This window comes from Tursiops truncatus, chromosome 1 (assembly GCF_011762595.2).
Source record: "Tursiops truncatus isolate mTurTru1 chromosome 1, mTurTru1.mat.Y, whole genome shotgun sequence".
Lineage (NCBI taxonomy): Eukaryota > Metazoa > Chordata > Mammalia > Artiodactyla > Delphinidae > Tursiops > Tursiops truncatus.
Window position 1 is genome coordinate 66,162,100 of NC_047034.1, and position 23,913 is coordinate 66,186,012.

General features: G+C 39.5%; 1 protein-coding gene across 3 annotated transcripts in view; it reads right to left on the reverse strand.

Moving 5' to 3' along the window:
- Positions 1–314: 314 nt before the first annotated feature.
- HSD17B7 (hydroxysteroid 17-beta dehydrogenase 7) overlaps positions 315–23,913 on the reverse strand; it is a 32,637-nt gene continuing 9,038 nt past the window's right edge. For 2 of the 3 annotated variants that reach the window (XM_033855787.2, XM_073804995.1), the window contains exons 5-9: positions 20,480–20,674; positions 16,813–16,917; positions 15,841–15,897; positions 12,320–12,418; positions 315–2,156 (exon numbers count right to left, since the gene is read on the reverse strand). In XM_033855787.2, the coding sequence (XP_033711678.1) occupies positions 2,055–2,156; positions 12,320–12,418; positions 15,841–15,897; positions 16,813–16,917; positions 20,480–20,674 (558 nt within the window). In that variant the 3' untranslated portion in view covers positions 315–2,054. Of the gene's footprint in view, positions 2,157–12,319; positions 12,419–15,840; positions 15,898–16,812; positions 16,918–20,479; positions 20,675–23,913 lie in introns of those variants that run through there. The other variant, XR_012331911.1, reaches the window with a different exon arrangement.

Sequence of the window (23,913 nt, forward strand, 5' to 3'; positions counted from 1 at the left end):
ATTAACAGATACATGCTACTATGTGTAAAATAAACAACAAGGAACTACTGTATGGCACAGGGAACTATATTCAATATCTTGTAATACCTATAATGGAATAGAATCTGAAATATACATATATATAAATAACTGAATTACTTTGCTGTACATCTGAAACACTGTAAGTCAACTGTACTTCAATTTAAAACAAAACATTCGGGCAACAGAACCAACTCTCAGTTAGGTGGGACGTGGTCACTCAGTGCCTTACACAGTAATATTTCAACTATGACACTCTGGCTTATTAATCTCTAATAAAAACTTTCTAGTCATCATTCTCAGAAAATGCTCTTTATTCATTCACATATTATTGCATTTAATGCTCACTTCAGACCCATGAACAGAGGAAGAGAAAGATAATTCCTTCACAGATGAAGAGTTTGAGATCCATAACAAAGTCCTTCTTCCCAGTTAACAGCGAGTAAACAGAAGATCAAAAACCACCTCTGCTTTCAGCTCTCCAACTTTACCCTTCTTTCTTGAAGACAGTGTTCAGCCCTCATTTTCACATGTTTATTGTTATTAAAAATATCTTTAGCAACAAACTTAAAGTATAACCAAAAATCCATACTTTAAAATGTAAATAAATTATATTTACATATAATTTTTCACATTAACTCATTCAAACTGTAACTGTTATATTACAGGTGTTGGTTGAAACATCTAAGCATCTTAGCATTTTGTCTTCATATCATGCAAACTAAGTCCTAACCACTTTCAACCACTACTGATACCAGGAGACATTCCACCAGTAATTATTCAATTGGAAAATTTCATTGAAACAATCTGAATAAATCATTTTTGCTGCAAGATTACACCCACTAAAATGTCATGAAAACGAGTAGGTAAGTAATAAACAAATTTGCAAATTGTGTTAAAGGTCAGGCCCACTATTAACATGGACTAAATCAATCTCAATAAAAGACATTTTTAAAATAAGAAAAAAATAATTCAAGTGGCCCAAATACATATACTTTGTTACTATGATTAATTACATGGGCATCTGTATTAGGATTGGTAAAAGCAGCATGTGGAAGAAGAAATAAGGTACAAGACCTAGGAAAACTACTCGAAAGGAACAAGGCTAAGATGGTCACTCAGAGAATGGGCAGTATTTCCTCCTGCTGGGGCAGGTGAAAAGGAGAACCAGTGTGTGTCTGTGTCATGATTATTCAAGTCTACACCTCATCCCATGAAGTGTAGCTTGGGCTGCAGTTAACAGAATAAACAAATTGTGACTAGCACAATTTTTTTTTTTTACATCTTTATTGGAGTATAATTGCTTTACAGTGGTGTGTTAGTTTCTGCTTTATAAAAAAGTGAATCAGTTATACATATACACATGTTCCCATATCTCTTCCCTCTTGCGTCTCCCTCCCTCCCACCCCACCAGGTGGTCACAAAGCACTGAGCTGATCTCCCTGTACTATGCGGCTGCTTCCCACTACCTATTTTACGTTTGGTAGTGTATGTATGTTCATGCCACTCTCTTGCTTTGTCACAGCTTACCCTTCCCCCTCCCCATACCCTCAAGTCCATTCTCTAGTAGATCTGTGTCTTTATTCCCGTCTTACCCCTAGGTTCTTCATGACATTTTTTTTTCTTAAATTCCATATATATGTGTTAGCATATGGTATTTGTCTTTCTCTTTCTGACTTACTTCACTCTGTATGACAGACTCTAGGTCCATCCACCTCATTACAAACAGCTCAATTTCATTTCTTTTTATGGCTGAGTAATATTCCATTGTATATATGTGCCACATATTCTTTATCCATTCATCCAATGATGGACACTTAGGACAATTTTGATATAACACCATTCTTAAGAATATATTATATTTTATCAATCTTTTTCTCACATGCACAAACACACACACAGTCATAGAGGTAATTCTGAAACAAGGAGAAAATCAGAACTCACAGTTTACCACAAATGCACACCATCCAACTCAGAAACCCAGGTGCTCCAGAATCCACAGAAGGCATGAAAATGGTGCTCAGAGAGCACCATTTTCAGCTCTGGTTTTTGCTTTTTTGAATGGTGACCCTAATATCCTTTTCCAGTTCCAGTAAGTTTTGGTAAAATTTTTCAGCAGTGTCTTCATCTAGGTCTATCTGGAAAAGAAACAAAGATGGGGATGACTACGAAGGAAAAATGAAATGAATAGTATTTGAATAAAAGGGAGCCATTTAAATAACACAGGTAAGAGAACCCAAAATAGGGCCAGTTGGAATGGGCTGTGGTGGCAGCCACGTGGGGAATGTTAGGAATCCTGAGGACACATTAACTCTCCATCCAAACTCTAACACTCACCAAGCCTACTGATGCTTCCCTTAAATAGCAAGACTGAAAGATCTGAGCTTTGCTGTCTCCCCTAACTGCTGTGTACCTAGTAACAGAAGACACCAAACATCTGTGATATAAAAAAGGCCAAGAGAGGAAAATCAAGAATTTTTTTTTTAATTCCAACTGCTACTTACTTCCTAATATCCACATTCTTTAGTAAAAGAGCCCTGATCTTAGCTGAGCTCACAGCCCTGCAGATGAAAGACTACATTTCCAGCCTACACTGAAGTTAGTGGTACCAGGTGACCATGTTCTGGCCAATGGGATGTAAGTGGAAGTGTGGTATGGTACCTATCCAGGACTCTCTTTAAAAGGAATGGGGCACCCCTTTCCTTCTCCCTTCTTCCATGCTGCTTCCCTGAGCTATAAGGATGAGGGCCACACCTCAGGGATGACTGAAGGAACCTGGGCACCTGATAATTTGCAGAGCTGCCAGGCCAGCCTAAGGTTGCCTCTCCAAACTGCTTTACATGCGAGAAACCTAAGCTTTTATCTTGTTTAATCCACTATTATTTTACACTCTTCTCTTTTATGTAGAAAATCTAATTTAACTTACACACTGTACGTAAAAGCAAACTTTCAGCCCCTATAAAGTGTTTGTTATCTCTTTCCAAGTCAACACAGAGCCTAAACTTAAAAAAAGCCTCTTTCTTCATGAAGCTAAAAGGCTAAAAAATGAAAGAAAACTTTATAACATTTTGGAAAAAATATTTCTATTCGTTCAATCATATTAGTGTTTTTTCATGTTGTAACTGGAAAAGACATTATAGCTCTCTTTAGTTCAACCCAACCTTTAAACAGAGCAGAGAGCTGACTACCCAAAATTAATCAAAGGTTAAAACATATTCTGCAGTGCTGGGAAAATGGCAGAAGAGTAAGACGTGCAGATCACCTTCCTCCCCACAGATACACCAGAAATACAACTACACGTGGAACAACTCCTACAGAACACCTACTGAATGCTGGCAGAAGACCTCAGACCTCCCAAAAGGCAAGAAACTCCCCACGTACCTGGGTAGGGCAAAAGAAAAAAACAGAGACAAAAGAATAGGGACGACACCTGCACCAGTGGGAGGGAGCTGTGAAGGAGGAAAGGTTTCCACACACTAGGAAGCCCCTTCGCGGGCAGAGACTGCGGGACGCGGAGGGGGGAGCTTCGGAGCCACAGAGGAGTGCACAGCAACGGGTGCAGAGGGCAAAGCGGGGAGATTCCCGCACAGAGGATCGGTGCCGACCGGCACTCACCAGCCCAAGAGGCTTGTCTGCTCACCCTCCGGGGCGGGCGGGGCTGGGAGCTGAGGCTCGGGCTTCGGTCGGAGCACAGGGAGAGGACTGGGGGTGGCGGCTTGAACATAGCCTGAAGGGGTTAGTGTACCACGGCTAGCCGGGAGGGAGTCCGGGGAAAAGTCTGCACCTGCCGAAGAGGCAAGAGACTTTTACTTCCCTCTTTGTTTCCTAGTGCGCGAGGAGAGGGGTTTAAGAGCGCTGCTTAAAGGAACTACAGAGACGGGCACGAACCGTGGCTAAAAGCACGATCCCCAGAGACGGGCGCGAGCCGCGGCTAAAAGCACGGACCCCAGGGACAGGGGGGAGATGCTAAGGCTGCTGCTGCCGCCACCAAGGGGCCTGTGTGCGAGCACAGGTCACTATCCACACCCCTCTTCCGCGGAGCCTGTGCAGCCCGCCACTGCCAGGTTCCCAGGATCCAGGGACAACTCCCCCGGGAGAACGCACGGTGGTCCTCAGGCTGGTGCAACGTCATGCCGGCCTCTGCCGCCGCAGGCCCGCCCTGCACGCAGTGCCCCTCCCTCCCCCCGGCCTGAGTGCGCCAGAGCCCCCGAATCAGCGGCTCCTTTAACCCCTGTCCTGTCTGAGCAAATAACAGACACCCTCTAGAGACCTACATGCAGAGGCAGGGCCAAATGCAAAGCTGAGCCCCTGTGAGCTGTGAGAACAAAGAAGAGAAAGGGAAATCTCTCCCAGCAGCCTCAGAAGCAGCGGATTAAAGCTACACAATCAACTTGATGTACCCTGCATCTTCGGAATACATGAATAGACAACGAATCATCCCAAATTGAGGAGGTGGGCTTTGAGAGCAAGATCTATGATTTTTTCCCCTTTTCCTCTTTTTGTGAATGTGTATGTGTATGCTTCTGTGTGAGATCTTGTCTGTATAGCTTTGCTTCCACCATTTGTCCTAGGGTTCCATCCGTCCTTGGTTTTTTAATTTTTTTCTTAATAATTTTAATTTTAATAACTTTATTATACTTTACCTTCTTTCTTTCCTTCCTTCCTTCCCTCCTTTCTTTCTTTATTTCTTCATACTTCTACTAATTCTCTCTACTTTTTCTCCCTTTTATTCTGAGCCGTGTGGATGAAAGGCTCTTGGTGCTCCAGCCAGGAGTCAGGGCTCTGCCTCTGAGGTGGGAGAGCCAACTTCAGGACACTGGTCAACAAGAGACCTCCCAGCTCCACATGATGTCAAACAGCGAAAATCTCCCAGAGACCTCCATCTTAACACCAGCACCCAGCTTCACTCAACAACCAGCAAACTACAGTGCTGGACAACCTATGCCAAACAACTAGCAAAACAGGAACACAACCCCACCCATTAGCAGAGAGGCTGCCTAAAACCATAAGAAGGCCACAGACACCCAAAAACACACCACCAGACGTGGACCTGCCCACTAGAGAGACAAGATCCAGCCTCATCCACCACAACACAGGCACTAGTCCCCTCCACCAGGAAGCCTACACAACCCACTGAACCAACCTTAGCCACTGGAGACAGACATCAAAAACAACGGGAACTACGAACCTGCAGCCTGCAAAAAGGAGACCCCAAACACAGTAAGATAAGCAAAATGAGAAGACAGAAAAACACACAGCAGATAAAGGAGCAAGATAAAAATGCACCAGACCTAACAAATGAAGAGGAAATAGGCAGCTTACCTGAAAAAGAATTCAGAATAATGATACTAAGGATGATCCGAAATCTTGGAGATAGAATGGACAATAGAATGGACAAAATGCAAGAATCAGTTAACAAGGACCTAGAAGAACTAAAGATGAAACAAGCAATGATGAACAACACAATAAATGAAATTAAAAGTACTCTAGATGGGATCAATAGCAGAATAACTGAGGCAGAGGAACGGATAAGTGACCTGGAAGATAAAATAGTGGAAATAACTACTGCAGAGCAGAATAAAGACAAAAGAATGAAAAGAACTGAGGACAGTCTCAGAGACCTCTGGGACAACATTAAACGCACCAACATTCGAATTATAGGGGTTCCAGAAGAAGAAGAGAAAAAGAAAGGGACTGAGAAAATATTTGAAGAGATTATACTTGAAAACTTCCCTAATATGGGAAAGGAAATAGTTAATCAAGTCCAGGAAGCACAGAGAGTCCCATACAGGGTAAATCCAAGGAGAAATACACCAAGACACATATTAATCAAACTGTCAAAAATTAAATACAAAGAAAGCATATTAAAAGCAGCAAGGGAAAAACAACAAATAACACACAAGGGAATCCCCATAAGGTTAACAGCTGATCTCTCAGCAGAAACCCTACAAGCCAAAAGGGAGTGGTAGAACATACGGAAAGTGATGAAGGAGAAAAACCTGCAACCAAGACTACTCTACCCAGCAAGGATCTCATTCAGATTTGATGGAGAAATTAAAACCTTTACAGACAAGCAAAAGCTGAGAGAGTTCAGCACCACCAAACCAGCTTTACAACAAATGCTAAAGGAACTTCTGTAGGCAAGAAACACAAGAGAAGAAAAAGACCTATAATAACGAACCCAAAACAATTTAGAAAATGGGAATAGGAACATACATATCGATAATTACCTTAAATGTAAATGGACTAAATGCTCCCACCAAAAGACACAGATTGGCTGAATGGATACAAAAGCAAGACCCATACATATGCTGTCTACAAGAGACCCACTTCAGACCTAGAGACACATACAGACTGAAAGGAAGGGGATGGAAAAAGATATTCCAGGCAAATGGAAACCAAAAGAAAGCTGGAGTAGCAATTCTCATATCAGACAAAATAGACTTTAAAATAAGGACTATTAAAAGAGACAAAGAAGGACACTACATAATGATCAAGGGATCGATCCAAGAAGAAGATATAACAATTGTAAATATTTATGCACCCAAGACAGGAGCACCTCAATACATAAGGCAAAAACTAACAGCCATAAAAGGGGGAATCGACAGTAACACATTCATAGTAGGGGACTTTAACACCCCACTTTCACCCATGGACAGATCATCCAAAATGAAAATAAATAAGGAAACACAAGCTTTAAATGATACATTAAACAAGATGGACTTAATTGATATTTATAGGACAGTCCATCCAAAAACAACAGAATACACATTTTTCTCAAGTGCTCATGGAACATTCTCCAGGATAGATCATATCTTGGGTCACAAATCAAGCCTTGGTAAATTTAAGAAAATTGAAATTGTATCAAGTATCTTTTCCGACCACAACGCCATGAGACTAGATATCAATTACAGGAAAAGATCTGTATAAAATACAAACACATGGAGGCTAAACAATACACTAATTAATAACGAAGTGATCACTGAAGAAATCAAAGAAGAAATAAAAAAAATACCAAGAAACAAATGACAATGGAGACACAATGACACAAAATCTATGGGATGCAGCAAAAGCAGTTTTAAGGGGGAAGTTTATAGCAATACAAGCCCATCTTAAGAAGCAGGAAACATCTCGAGTAAACAACCTAACCTTGCACCTCAAGCAATTAGAGAAAGAAGAACAAAAAACCCCCAAAGTTAGCAGAAGGAAAGAAATCATAAAAATCAGATCAGAAATAAATGGAAAAGAAATGAAGGAAACAATAGCAAAGATCAATAAAACTAAAAGATGGTTCTTTGAGAAGATAAACAAAATAGATAAACCATTAGCAAGACTCATCAAGAAAAAAAGGGAGAAGACTCAAATGAATAGAATTAGAAATGAAAAAGGAGAAGTAACAACTGACACTGCAGAAATAAAAAAGATCATGAGAGATTACTACAAGCAACTCTATGCCAATAAAATGGACAATCTGGAAGAAATGGACAAATTCTTAGAAATGCACAACCTGCCAAGACTGAAGCAGGAAGAAATAGAAAATATGAACAGACCAATCACAAGCACTGAAATTGAAACTGTGATTAAAAATCTTCCAACAAACAAAAGCCCAGGACCAGATAGCTTCACAGGGGAATTCTATCAAACATTTAGAGAAGAGCTAACACCCATCCTTCTCAAACTCTTCCAAAATATAGCAGAGGGAGGAACACTCCCAAATTCCTTCTAAGAGGCCACCATCACCTTGATACCAAAACCAGACAAGGATGTCACAAAGAAAGAAAACTACAGGCCAATATCACTGATGAACATAGATGCAAAAATCCTCAACAAAATACTAGCAAACAGAATCCAACAGCACATTAAAAGGATCATACACCATGATCAAGTGGGGTTTATTCCAGCAATTCAAGGATTCTTCAGTATACGCAAATCTATCAATGTGATAAACCATATTAACAAATTGAAGGAGAAAAACCATATGATCATCTCAATAGATGCAGAGAAAGCTTTTGACAAAATTCAACATCCATTTATGATAAAAGCCCTGCAGAAAGTAGGCATAGAGGGAACTTTCCTCAACATAATAAAGGCCATATATGACAAGCCCACAGCCAACATCCTCCTCAATGGTGAAAAACTGAAATCATTTCCACTAAGATCAGGAACAAGACAAGGTTGCCCACTCTCACCACTCTCATTCAACATAGTTTTGGAAGTTTTAGCCACAGCAATCAGAGAAGAAAAGGAAATAAAAGGAATCCAAATTGGAAGAGAAGAAGTAAAGCTGTCACTGTTTGCAGATGACACGATACTATACATAGAGAATCCTAAAGATGCTACCAGAAAACTACTAGAGCTAATCAATGAATTTGGTAAAGTTGCAGGAGACAAAATTAATGCACAGAAATCTCTGGCATTCCTATATACTAATGATGAAAAATCTGCAAGTGAAATCAAGAAAACACTCCCATTTACCATTGCAACAAAAAGAATAAAATATCTAGGAATAAACCTAGCTAAGGAGACAAAAGACCTGTATGCAGAAAATTATAACACACTGATGAAAGAAATTAAAGATGATACAAATAGATGGAGAAATATACCATGTTCTTGGATTAGAAGAATCAACATTTTGAAAATGACTCTACTACCCAAAGCAATCTATAGATTCAATGCAATCCCTATCAAACTACCACTGGCATTTTTCACAGAAGTAGAACAAAAAATTTTGCAATTTGTATGGAAATACAAAAGACCCCGAATAGCCAAAGCAATCTTGAGAACAAAAAACGGAGCTGGAGGAATCAGGCTCCCTGACTTCAGACTATACTACAAAGCTACAGTAATCAAGACAGTATGGTACTGGCACAAAAAACAGAAAGATCAATGGAACAAGACAGAAAGCCCAGAGATAAACCCACGCACATATGGACACCTTATCTTTGATAAAGGTGGCAGGAATGTACAGTGGAGAAAGGACAGCCTCTTCAATAAGTGGTGCTGGGAAAACTGGACAGGTACATGTAAAAGTATGAGATTAGATCACTCCCTAACACCATACACAAAAATAAGCTCAAAATGGATTAAAGAGCTAAATGTAAGGCCAGAAACTATCAAACTCTTAGAGGAAAACATAGGCAGAACACTCTATGACATAACTCACAGCAAGATTCTTTTTGACCCACCTCCTAGAGAAATGGAAATAAAAACAAAAATAAACAAATGGGACCTAATGGAACTTCAAAGCTTTTGCACAGCAAAGGAAACCATAAACAAGACCAAAAGACAACCCTCAGAATGGGAGAAAATATTTGCAAATGAAGCAACTGATAAAGGATTAATTTCCAAAATTTACAAGCAGCTCATGCAGTTCAATAACAAAAAAACAAACAACCCCATCCAAAAATGGGCAGAAGACCTAAATAGACATTTCTCCAAAGAAGATATACAGACTGCCAACAAACACATGAAAGAATGCTCAACATCATTAATCATTAGAGAAATGCAAATCAAAACTACAATAAGATATCATCTCACACCAGTCAGAATGGCCATCATCAAAAAATCTAGAAACAATAAATGCTGGAGAGGGTGTGGAGAAAAGGGAACCCTCTTGCACTGCTGGTGGGAATGTGAATTGGTTCAGCCACTATGGAGAACAGTATGGAGGTTCCTTAAAAAACTACAAATAGAACTACCATATGACCCAGCAATCCCACTACTGGGCATTTACCCTGAGAAAACCAAAATTCAAAAAGAGTCATGTACCAAAATGTTCATTGCAGCTCTATTTACAATAGCCCGGAGATGGAAACAACCTAAGTGCCCATCATCGGATGAATGGATAAAGAAGATGTGGCACATATATACAATGGAATATTACTCAGCCATAAAAAGAAATGAAATTGAGCTATTTGTAATGAGGTGGATAGACCTAGAGTCTCTCATACAGAGTGAAGTAAGTCAGAAAGAGAAAGACAAATACCATATGCTAACACATATATATGGAATTTAAGGAAAAAAAATGTCATGAAGAACCTAGGGGTAAGACAGGAATAAAGACACAGACCTACTGGAGAACGGACTTGAGGATATGGGGAGGGGGAAGGGTGAGCTGTGACAGGACATGAGAGAGGCATGGACATATATACACTAACAAACGTAATATAGATAGCTAGTAGGAAGCAGCCCTATGGCACAGGGATATCGGCTCAGTGCTTTGTGACCGCCTGGAGGGGTAGGATAGGGAGGGTGGGAGGGAGGGAGATGCAAGAGGGAAGAGATATGGGAACATATGTATATGTATAAGTGATTCACTTCGTTATAAAGCAGAAACTAACACACCATTGTAAAGCAGTTATACCCCAATAAAGGTGTTAAAAAAAAAACATTCTGCAATGCATTTCTATGAAATGCTAATAAAATACTTTGGTTTATAGAATTAAACATTTTCTCCCCTTGGTAAACCAATTATTCCTTCAAGATCAATAGATAGTAAGTCCAAACAAATTCTGAGGGCCTAAAAGTAAGCTCATTAGTTTACAATAGAGTTCCCAAAGTGTGTTCTTTGGGATGATGTTAAGCATTATGTAAAATTTAAAGAGAAAAGAAAAAGTTGTATAGTCAAGAATAGCTTGCAAGCAGCAGGATGAAACACGTCACGCATATTTCTTAACTGTATCAACCTCCCAAAGCCTTTACTGGGCTAATGTGCATTGTGCATGTCTCTGAAAGAGGGACATATAATATGAAGCATTTCTCAAATTTACTTGGCTGACAAACTGCTTTCTGCAAATCTTCTCAAGGAACTATCCCACAAAAGGTATTTGGGAAACACTGGAGGTTCATAGGTTCATTTTCAGTAAACATATACCACGGGAAGCAGAGAGCCTGGTTCCCCTTAGACCTCAAGCTACTGACATAGACAAGATCACTGACAATTTTGACTCTAACTTAGCTAACTTATTTGCTTCAATCTAATTTTATTTTATGCCGATTCCTCCTCACAATAAGATAGGCAGTGAAAAATGGGAAGCTAAAGTAAACCTTACTCATGACAAAAATACAACAAAATTAGGACTTCACTGGTGGCGCAGTGGTTAAGAATCCGCTTACCAATCCACCTACCAATGCGAGGGACACGGATTCGAGCCCTGGTCCAGGAAGATCCCACATGTCTCAAAGCAACTAAGCCCGTGCGCCACAACTACTGAGCCTGTGCTCTAGAGCCCGTGAGCCACAGCTACTGAGGCCCGCGCACCTGGAGCCCGTGCTCTGCAACAAGAGAAGCCACTGCAATGAGAAGCCCGTGCACTGCAAGGAAGAGTAGACCCCGCTCGCCGCAACTAGAGAAAGTCCACGTGCAGCAACGAAGACCCAATGCAGCCAAAAAAAAAAAAAAAACAACAACAAAATTAATCCCTTACAGGGTCAAAATAAAACTTTTTTCATTTTTCTAATATGTAACTAGGTTTATCTTTATTATTTATCTGGCTGTGCCGCATCTTGGTTGCAGCAGACAGGATCTTCGTTGCCGCGTGTGGGATCTTTAGGTGCAGCATACGGGATCATTTTTAGTTGTGGCATGCAAGACCTAGTTCCCTGACCAGGCATCGAACCCCGGCCCCCCTGCATTGGGAGTGCTGAGTCTTAACCACTGGGCCACCAGGGAAGTCTCCTGTAACTATGTTTAATTTCATTTTAGGTTACACAGAGTCTACAAAACACAGCATTCATTTTTTTTCCAAACTCCATCCCGTTCCTCCTCAAAACACCAGTCTATTAAAGCTAACAGTTGTCATAAGTGGAACTGAACACTCAAAGGGAAGCTAACTTCACTCAGAAAGATGCTTTATATTTCATCCAACTTGTGACACATTTCTTGAGCACCTGCCATGTGCAAGGGAACATGCTAGGAAAGGGGGTGCAATCCCCCCCTCCTCATGGAGCTTATCCTTGGACAAGGTGGCCCGCTACTGAATGAATACTACACAGAACTGGCATAAGAGGTCAAAAAAGCCTAGCATGAAAGCATCTGACCTGATGTAAAAGGTCACGTGAAAGCTGTGATCTTAAAGATAAACAGTAGAAATGAATCAATAGAAAGAAGGGTAAGAGCAGTTTAGGTGGAGAGAAGGTGTGCCATGGCTGAGAGGCAGGAGAGAGCAGAAAGAAATGAAAACAGGCCCACATGATGCCAGCGAGCGGAGACAGGAGGCCCAGGAGAGAGAAGCTGGGCAGCTGGTAGGGCTGGTCAGGAACCCAGCAGCAACCTCTTCAGTGAAACAAAGGAAACATTTACCTTTTTGGACGTTACGTAATTGCTTCCAAAGCCAGTGGTGGCACTCAGATATTTCACCAGAGGATCGAGAGACTCGGGCTTTTGGTGGAAAAGCCAGACCTGGAAAAGAAGAGGGTGTCAGTGATTCTTCTCTTCTGCCCAAGGTGAGTGAGGCTGGAGGGGATGTACAATCGGCACTTTACAGAGCCCCAGACAAATCCTAAAAGTCCTCCTGAACAGCATCAGCTCACTGTGATGCCTTCATGAACCACTACTATAATTCGAAGGAAGACAGTAGGGCAGCCTGCTTAATAGCATCCTGTGAAATTTTTATTTAAAGCAAAAAACCATATTTTAGCTGTCTCTTCTCTTAATCCCCAGATTAAAGTTCATGCCATGTGGTCTGGAGCTTATTCAGAGTGGATACTCAGCTCACGCCACAGTAAAGTATGGGTCACTGATGTGATATTTTATTAATAGATAAGCACACACACGTACAACTTTCAAAAGATGTACGTGGTAAAAAGTCTTCCTCCCCAACTTTCTAGCCACCCAGTTCTCCTCTCTGGAAGCAAACACTCATGCTACTGTTTTGTATATTCTTCTAAGGAAATCTATTTGCTTAAAAACATATATATCCATTTCTCTTATGCAAATGGAAGCAAAATATACACACTACTCCACACTTTGCATTTTTCACTTGAACAGGCCTTGGAGATACTTTCAAATCAGTATATGAAAATTTTATTCTCTTTTAAAGTAGCACAGTATTCCATTTCATGGATGTGCCACACTTTATAGAATCAGTTTTCAACTGCTAGACCTAGAGGTTCTTTCCAGCTTTTGCTATTACAAACCTCACTGTGATGAATGATGAATACATCATTCCATATAAGTTTGAGTACATCTATAAGATAAATATCAAAGATGGAATTGCTGGGTTAAGGGTATGTGTGTTTATTATTTTTAATGATCTTGTCAAAGAGTCCTTCATAGAGGCTATATGAGTCTACTCTCCCCCAGCAATGTAGAAGAGTGCTTATTTCCCTAGACCACTGCCAATAGAGTACATTATCAAACTTTCTAATCTTTGCTAATCAGAGTTGAAAAACAGTTTTTCATTATAGTTTTAATTCGCATTTCTCTTAGTAGGAGTAAGATTAGGCATCTTTTCATATGATTAAAACAGTTTCAAAACTCTCTGTTCATGTCCTTTGCCTATTGTTCCAATAGGTTGTTTTTCTTGATTTGTTGAAGCTCCTTAGATATTAAGAAAATGTAACCCTTTATCTATGGTATGAGTAGCAGGTGTTCTTCCACTTTGTGGTTACTCTTTTGAGTGTATGTGTAGTGAGAATTTTAGTCATGTAAAATTTTTTTTACTTTTATTAAATCAAAATTTTCAGTCTTTTCTTTTATGGTTACTGGGCATAGCTAAGCCTCCACACTCTTAAATTATTTTATAACTTCCCCGTTTTTGTTTTTTTTTGGCAGCACCAAGCAGCCTGTAGGATCTTAGTGCCCCACGACCTGTATTTTTTTCTAGTAACTATATATTTTAATTTTTATGGATCTTTTAACTTACCTAGAATTTTATTTGACAGTAAGGTAAGAAGAAAAGATCCTATTCTATTATTTTCTGAATAAACCATCTTTTCCCCATTGTTTTGGAAGGCCATCATTATCATATACCAAATCCCTGTATGCTATGGGCCTATTCTCAACTTTCTATTCTGTTCCATTGATCTGTCAGTTCACATGCCAGAACTATACTTGTTTCATTAAGATGGTCTTCTTTAAAATCTCAAATGCTGAAATACACAGAATCCTTTACAATAAGCCTTCTCTCATTTACTCCTATAATTCCTATTTTACAGTTAATAGTAAAAGGCTTAGATGAGTGAAAAACATGTGCCCAAGGGTTCACAGCCAGAAACTGGAGAAATGGAATTCGAACAGAATTACTATAATTCTATAGTAATAGAATTATATATAGCACATTCTTAACCACTGTGCTTTAGGCCACTCAGGTTCAAACCATCTAAGGAGATAAAACTTATCCAAAGATTGAAGAGATTCTTGCTACACACGTGGTGTGCTCAAACCCTCATTTGTATCCACCAGCATATATAACCATCACTAAGTGGTAATTACCTCCCACCCATCCACACTGAAGGAAATTACAGCAGGGTCACAACAAACTTTTAAAACTGTGACACTGGGGTCATGCTGCTCATCTCATCCAAATCCAACCTATCCTTCAGAGCCCGGATTAAGCCCGACTCAGCAAGCAAAGCCTCCTCCAACTAGTCCAGCCCCCCTGTGATCCTCCTTTCTGATTATCCCTACAGTACTTGCCACCAGATGACAGAATGTCTTACTTTCTTGTCTATTTTCTCTATTCATTCTTTTTTTCTAAACATGACTCTAAGCTCCTTAGTAACTTCTAACTATTTTGACTTCTAACTAGATTTTGACTTCTATTTCCACACCACTGACACTCAATACATACTTGACCTCTAGACTTGATTTTCAGTGACATAAATGTGTGGAATGAGTGCCCTAAAGGACTATTCATTATCTTAAATAGTTTGACATATACCTTAAGAAATAATTAAGATTAGTTTAAAAGTACTTGCTTCTACTGTGTGTCTCTACAATCAATGCATTTGTTTCTGCAATGTTTACCAAAAGAAGAGTGCCAAGTCAATTCCCTTAACGTTTGCCTTAATTTCAATTCAGCCACGATTTAAGAATCTGTTAAGTATGAGCACTACAGTGCTAGGCTCTCGGGTTTTCAAGATGCCTAGCAAAAGTCCTGAGGGAGCTAAATGGAGTGAGGGAGACACACACACACACACAGAACTGACTTTAGTACAATAGAATTTCAACCAGATGGTGTAAAGCACAGAGGACAAATAAATTTCATCTTGTATGATGATTCTGATCCATTAGTAGTGGATGTCGTTGGGCCTTGAGTTGAAAAACACTCAGAGACATCATTTATGTAAGCAGAACAGAGTATTATGATCCATTACTAATGTCTGCCATTGATGAGGAAATACATGCAATCCACACATGTGCGATTTAAGGAAACGAACTTGTTTTCTAATAAAGTAACAACTCGATTCTCGAATATTAACAGAGAAAAGAGAACCTTCCCATAAGGAAATGGAGGTGGACTTCGTTGCCTCTACTCTTGACCCATGAAACACACCTTCTCCACAGGAAATCTCACACTGACTGCCCAGCCACCGTCTTGCTTTGCCTGCCGCTGCAGTATTCCACGCTGTGCTCTCCTCCGGCTGCTCATATATTTTGCTTCTACAGAAGTGCTGTCCCCACAACCATGGTATCCAGTGCCATGAAACATACTAAACTTTCAAAGTTCACTCCTAATGCTCAGAACTTAGTCCTAAACAGGACCTTGATTATTCAGAGCTTGTTCTCTTATCTTTTCTGTTAAGATTGTTTCTAAACCAGTGAACTTACAGTCTACATCTGTGAAGTGAATACAATATATTAAAACTCTAGTAACATACCAGTGCTTCTGTTCCATTGTATGGTGTCAACGTGAAAGCATTTGCGAAAAAGCGGAACTAAGAAAAAGAAAACCATAGTCATTTCGTGGTGGTTTAGTCACAAAAGCATTATTCATTTAAATATTAATAAAAGACAACCTGCATTTCTTATTATAGAGCATTTTTTAAGTTTCAAAAAATAAAGAAATCTAAATAAGAAATATCACTTAATCTCCATTACTCCAATCAACCACTTTTAACATGAAGGCATATTTCCTTCTCATCTTTTTTCTCTGCCTGCTATAATGGAGGGATATTTTTTTCCTGAGCTCTATAAGGAGGGACATTTCCTAAAAGCAACATTTTCTAATGTGTGCTGGAGGACACTGGTCCTGCAAGATACTCAAAATACAAAACAAACAAGCAAAAACATGATTCTATGATCATACAATGCACAATCGTACACTTTTGGGGAACTTTTAATGCATCTGACTACATTAAAAGCTCAGAGAAATCCAATTTGATATCGTTTAACTCGTTATTGACCAGGGGATTTTTGCAGAAACTAATGCCTGTAGCCGGTAATTTGTTATGAATATTGAAACGTCTCTAGTCAATAACGTTTGGGTAACAAAAGACGTATTAATATGTCTCTGAGACGTATATAACATATTACTGAGACATAATATACGTCTCAATAACATGTGAACACAGGTTTCCCAAAATTATATAATCATAGAACTCTTGGGATCTATGGTGCATGACCAAAGAAACATTCCCTTAAAGAAAAGTGGACACTCAGATGGTGGTACAGTCGGAATATCAGGTAGTATGAAGCAGAGATTACATACTAAGTAACGTCAAAACCCTTGAATGAAATGGAATTCTGCCACCTTTAGACTCAATTTCTTATTTCCCAACCCTGAAACACAACTTTTTGGTTCCAACTCGAACAGCTTAAGTAAACTAAGACAAGAAGTATTCATCACTTACCAGCCATATGATTGGCATGATCAACGTCCACACAAAGGGAGGCATAATTCCATATGTCAAATTGGTCAACACCGTACCTGGGCACGCTACACTGGAATACAGACCCTGGGAACACAGAGAGGGGTAGCAATTAATTTTAATTCAACATACTTTGAGTCACCTATGTGCTAGTTAATAAAGGAGATACACAAATGAGCCAGCAAGCCAGGGCATCAAGGATTTATGCTCTAAGTTGTCCTTGAAGCTGGGTAGACCATTTCAGTTTAAGAATCATGTACTGAGAACTCACTCTGAGAGGCACTCAGGATGCAAAAAATAGTAAGATAAAGTCTCTATTCTCAAGAAACTTAGAGAACAAAGAATAACCAAGCTTGAAGCTGGACGAGAAAAGTAGGACCTGGTTACCTGAGTTTTCCATGTTATTAGCTTAATTGAAGATCAGCTGACCAATCAAAATAAGCTGTGACAAAGCGAGAGAGTGGCATGGACATAGATACACTACCAAACGTAAGGTAGATTAGCTAGTGGGAAGCAGCCGCATAGCACAGGGAGATCAGCTCGGTGCTTTGTGACCGCCTGGAGGGGTGGGATAGGGAGGGTGGGAGGGAGGGAGACGCAAGAGGGAAGAGATATGGGAACATGTGTATATGTATAACTGATTCACTTTGTTATAAAGCAGAAACTAACACACCACTGTAAAGCAATTATACTCCAATAAAGATGTTAAAAAAATAATAAGCAGTTAAGATAAAAAAAGACATACACAGTAAAGTCTTTGCCTGCAAGAAGTTTCTGATCTAGTAAATATAGACAACTAAACCTCAACTGTGTCTGTTTCCCTGCAGGTATATAAGGTCCATATCTCCAGCTTGAGTTGGGAGCTCCTGGCATCAGAGAGGAATGAGGGCTGTGTGTGGTTCCACAAAGACCTCCTCCAACTGAAGATCTCTAAATCAGGTTCTTAGCCCAGGACTCATCATTTTAGAAAGATCTGTTCTATAAAGAGAGCCCCAGTTAACATACGGCACGTATTAGTAATAGAAGAGGCCCTGGGTGGTCTTTAGTAATCCTTGGAGCACTGGGATTTGTTTTACTAGTTTATTTGGTTTAATTTTCACTGCATTTTACCTTATTTTGATGTTGACCATTTTAATTTATATTTTTATTACTTTTAATCTTATTATTTTTCTTTTAAACAAAAATAGAAAATGCCAGTGTAGCACAGTCAGTTCAGTGGACAGAAAGTACCCTGAGCATCAAAAGCTGGAAGGTCTTCTTCTTTATTCAGTGCTGCAAGGGCCTGGAGGTGCCTGACACGGATAATCCAGCCCCCGAGAGTCCCCCTGATTTACCAACAGTCCTCTGAAAACAGTCAGGAGTCTTAGAGACCAAAAATTCTTCCCAAGAATATTTTGCCCCAAAGATAGCTAAGGAAAATTTCTTATTCTGGGAACTAGCCAGGAACAGTTAGGGCCTTTTCAGCCCTAAATGAAGACATCTGTGAACTAAAATCCAGGGCTTCCAACACATACAACTTTCTGACATTAAGCAACAAAAGAAACAAGCAAGGAGGCCGTCTTATCCAAGACTACAGTCACCCCACATGTTTAATCCTAGGGAATGAGTGTGACGACCCTGAGTACTTCCACAAGGCCTGTGTGAGGGGCCATTCATGGATGGTTAGTCTTTCAGGTAGCTTGTACAGACCTAACAACATTTCCAGTCATACAAGGCTTCAAAGGGAGGTAGTTCTTTATTAGCTACTTCTCTATTCATAAAAGCCAAGGAGAAAAATCACAGGCTGCAAAATAATCACACAGATTTTAGGAGGCGGCAGCATTAGCTAAATTTCCCTTTTCTGTAAAAGATGAAATCCCAAAACTTATTTGACAATTAAGACAAGCAAAATCCCAGAGCTTATTATGAAAAGAGAAGCTAATCCACTCTGACCTTACCCCTAAAAGGGAGTTTCCAGAGGACAAGCAGTTGTGACAAGTTTTTAAACATCTCAAGAAATCTCAGGAGGAGGCTCACAACTGGACCCACACACTGAGCTCAAATAATAACAAGAAGAACAGTCAACACACAAACACACATAAGCACACGCACACACAGGTGCAGACCACATGACCACAGACACCCATACCCAAGCACACATACCACATATACAATCACATTCATATACATATGCACACACCCAAAAACACCACACATGTGCATGTGGATAGGCACACTCACACGTGTATGCATGCACACAAGCACACACCCTCCCACCCCCCACGCATTCACGCTCACATGTGTGCAGACACATGCACACACGCACACAAGCACACACACACATTCTGAGCACAAAGCATGGCTGTGACTGCTTCGTACCAATCCCATCATTCAAGCCTCCCAACAAATCTATGAGGCAGGCACTATTATTATCCCTGTTTCTCAGATAAGGAAACTGAAGTACAAGGAGATTAAATAATTTGTCCAAGTTTACAAAGCTGGTGACAAAGCAAGGATTCAAATGCATTTCTAGAGAATATGCTCATAGCTTCTACTTTTATACCACCCTCTTCACTAAGAGGCTTGATTCTAAGAGCCAGTTCTCAGAAGTGAGAATTCCACCTGATGAAGGTCTCCACTGCAGAATCAACCAGGTCTAGACCATTACGTAAGGCTTAGATTGCTGTACCTAAAGTGTGATCAAAGAATGTCCCTTAAGGGCAGATAGTTTCTGCACTGTCTTTTTATTTTTCCTTCCTCCTCGATTCTGAGCCTGAGCCAGTACCCTAAAAATGGTCAGTCTTTTGTAAATATTAGTGGAATTAAATTTCTCCCCAGTCCCACACTCAAAAAACACAGTCAAAGCAAACAAAGGAAAATGCCCATGGGAAAGACCAGAGATTTCCAGTTAAGATTTTAGACCTGGGCAAGAGAGACACACAAAGAAGCACTAAGTTCCAGACCACAGAGGACACAAGGAGCCAGCATGACTGACAACAGCTGCTCTCAAAACCCGGGTCCTCACAGAGACAGAGCTCTGCAGCCTCACCAAAGGTCACCACTCTCCAGAAGGCTTTCTAAGTACCAACTGTCCTGTAACATCAGATATAATAAACACTGGGTGGCCGCATGGCTTAGTGGGAAAAATCCAAGCTATGAAGTTAGCCGTGGGCTCAACTCTGAGCTCTACCCTTTACTAGCTGCGTGACTTCTGGGTAAATGACTTAAGGGCTCCAATCTTTCGTGTCCTCATATGAAAATGGGAATACTCAGACCTACCGTACTATGATGGGAAAGGTATTAAATGGCATACATAGATAAAAAGGATGGCACCTAAAACATAGCAAATGCTTAACAGTAACTACTGACATTGTTAGTAGTATCATTCTGTTATATAAAATATAGCTCTTGAAGAGCTATGGAATGGTGAGTGAACCCCCATATATCTAAAAGGTCAGGAGCTAATCATCTCGGCCCTAAAACTTTCCTATACACCAACTATCAGTCTTCATCATGTCTTATCTTGTCCTCATAGCAATCCTGCTCAAGAAACAATATTTCATCTTCTAAACTACCATAGTTACTAGAAAGCCAGCCATCTTACTAGGAAATCAGTGGTAGTTCAGAAATCACTGCCCTGCCATTTCCATATCACTGAGACAGGCCTCACCCGCTGGTTGAAGTTCCTGTTCAAAGCCACACTCAGAAGGTCAATAGCATATTTGGAAGAGCTGTAGGGCTCCTGGCCTTTGCTGTGCTGGATGTCCTCAAGGTTGAAATTAGATTTCACTGCATTACGAGATGATGTCCAGATGAGCTGAGATGGACTGTCACTATGACACAGGAGAGATTCCAGTTCCCGAATCTGAATGAGGAATAAAAGAAACAAAAAAATGTATCAAAATATACTGGGGGAGTACAAGATAACAATTTTGAAACCAATATAAATGTACACTAGAATTGAACAGGTATGTCATTGGTAGAGTGGGACACAGGTACACAAGAGAAGAGACTAGACTGATCTATGTGGTAAGAGATTAGAGTCAGAGACATCAGTGTGAACTCATGATTAGCTTAATAAAGATTCAGATGGTTACATACAAAATATTTACAGATATTTATACATAAATGGGTTAGTATGCACGTAGATACATCCTTGCTCTGTTAGCTGAGAGAGCCTAGAAGCAAATGCTATCTCAACAGCAATAAGCACCCAGACCTTGGTTTCTAGTACCATTCTCCAATAAAAGGAAACAGATCTCCTTAGGAAAATGGCTGATTCTAAGACTGGGATAGGAAATACGTAAGATGAGTCTTAAACATCATGTGATGCCAGAAAGGATGTGCTCAAAACAAAACCAGAAAGCCATAATGATGAGGGCACGTCGAAGATATAGAGGTTCCACAGGACAGAAAGCCTAGAAATAAACCCACTCAGCTATGGTCAGTTAACCTAAGACAAAGGAGGCAAGAATATACAATGGAGAAAAGACAGTCTCTTCAATAAGTGGTGAGGGGAAAACTGGACAGCTACATGTAAAAGAATGAAATTAGAACATTCTCTAACACCATACACAAAAATAAACTCAAAGTGGATTAAAGACCTAAATGTAAGACCAGATAGTATAAAACTCCTAGAGGAAAACATAGGCAGAACATTCTTTGACAGAAATTGCAGCAATATCTTTTTGGATCCACCTCCTAGAGTAATGAAAATGAAAACAAAAATAAACAAATGGGACCTAATTAAACTTAAAAGCTTTTGCACAGCAAAGGAAACCATAAACAAAACAAAAATACAACCTACAGAATGGGAGAAAATATTTGCAAATGATGCAACCAAAAAGGGATTAATTTCCAAAATATACAAATAGCTCATACAGCTCAATATCAGAAAAAACAAACAACCCAGTCAAAAAATGGGCAGGAGATCTAAATAGACATTTCTCCAAAGAAGACATACAGATGGCCAAGAGGCACATGAAAAGATGCTCAACATCGCTACTTATTAGAGAAATGCAAATCAAAACTACGATGAGGTGTCACCTCATACCAGACTACAAATAATAAATGCTGGGGAGGGTGTGGAGAAAAGGGAACCCTCCTACACTGCTGATGGGAATGTAAACTGGTACAGCCACTATGGAGAACAGTATGGAGGAGCTCTACTAAAAATAGAGCTACCATATGATCCTGCAATCCCACTCTTGGGCATCTGGAGAAAACCATACTGCAAAAAGATACATGCACCCCAATGTTCATTGAAGTACTATTTATAATACCCAAGACATGGAAGCAATCTACATGTCCATCGACTGATAAATGGATAAAGACGATGTGAGATAGATAGATAGATAGATAGATAGATATAGATATATAGATATATAGATATATAGATATATATGCCACAATGGAATACTACTCAGCCATAAAAAAGAATGGAATAATACCATTTGCAGCAACATGGATGGACCTATCATACTAAGTAAAGTAAGTCAGAGAAAGACAAATATCATATGACATCACTTATATGTGAAATCTAAAAAAATGATACAAATGAACTTATTTATGAAACAGACACAGAAAACAAACTTATGGTTATCAAAGAGGAAAGGTCAGGGGGGAGGGATAGATTAGAAATTTGGGAATAACATATACACACTACCATATAAAAAATAGATAACCAACAAGTATAGCACAGGGAACTATACTCAATATTTTGTAATAATCTATATGGGAAAAGAATCTGAAAAAAAAGATATGTGTGTGTGTGTGTGTGTATATATATATATATACACACACACATACATGTACGTATAACTGAATCACTTTGCTGTACACCTGAAACTAACACAACATTCTAAATCAATTGTACTTCAATAAAATTTTTAATAAATAAATAAATTTTTAAAAAAGATATAGAGGTTCCAACTGAAAGAGCTCCCAATGGCCCAAACTAAAATAATTTGAGCAAGAAAATAAAGTAGTATTTATAATACAAAGGAGAAAAATATATATCCATGAATCTGCATGGATATAACAAATGATTTTTTTCAGTTTTACTGAGGAATAATAGGCCAGTAAATAAGTGATTGGAAAAAGATTTAAGTGGAGGAGAATAGACAAATCTCCCTTGCAGAGAGCTACTTGCAATAACTACTCTACTCTTAAGGAGGTCAAGCACAACCCCTTAAGTGTGGGCTACACATAGTAACTCTTCCAAAGAGTACAGTATGTAAAGGGAGAAAGAAACAAGTAACTTAATAGTGGAAAAACCTGACAAACACTGATTCAAGTCAGGGGATCAAAAAGAACATCAATATACCTAGAGTCTGTCATACAGAGTGAAGTAAGTCAGAAAGAGAAAAACAAATACCATATGCTAACACATATATATGGAATCTAAAAAAAAAAAAAGGTTCTGATGAACCTAAGGGCAGGACAGGAATAAAGACACAGACATAGAGAATGGACTTGAGGATATGGGGAGGGGGAAGGGTAAGCTGGGATGAAGTGAGAAAGTGGCACTGACATATATACACTACCAAATGTAAAAGAGATAGCTAGTGGGAAGCAGCCGCATAGCACAGGGAGATCAGCTCCGTGCTTTGTGACCACCCAGAGGGGTGTGATATAGGGAGGGTGGGAGGGAGGGAGACGCAAGAGGGAGGAGATATGGGAACATATGTATAACTGATTCACTTTGTTACAAAGTAGAAACTAACACACCATTGTAAAGCAATTATACTCCAATAAAGATGTTTAAAAAAAAAAGAACATCAATACTGATAAAACATATTGATTAGATGTGATGAGAATGGCACTCCGTCTCTGTGGTCTTCTTCCTAAAAACACATTTTCTCAAATCTAACCATGAGGAAAACAGACAAATCCCAATCAAGGGACCATGTACAAATACCCGAGCAGTAATCCCAAAACTGTCAAGGTCTTCAAAAACAAGGAAAGTGTGAGAAACTATCACAACCAAGAAGAGCCTAAGGAGATTTGACTATTAAATGTAATGTGGTATCCTAGAAGGGGTGCTAGAACTGAAAAGGGACATCACACAAAATTAAAGAGTTCTGAATAAGGTATGGACTTTCA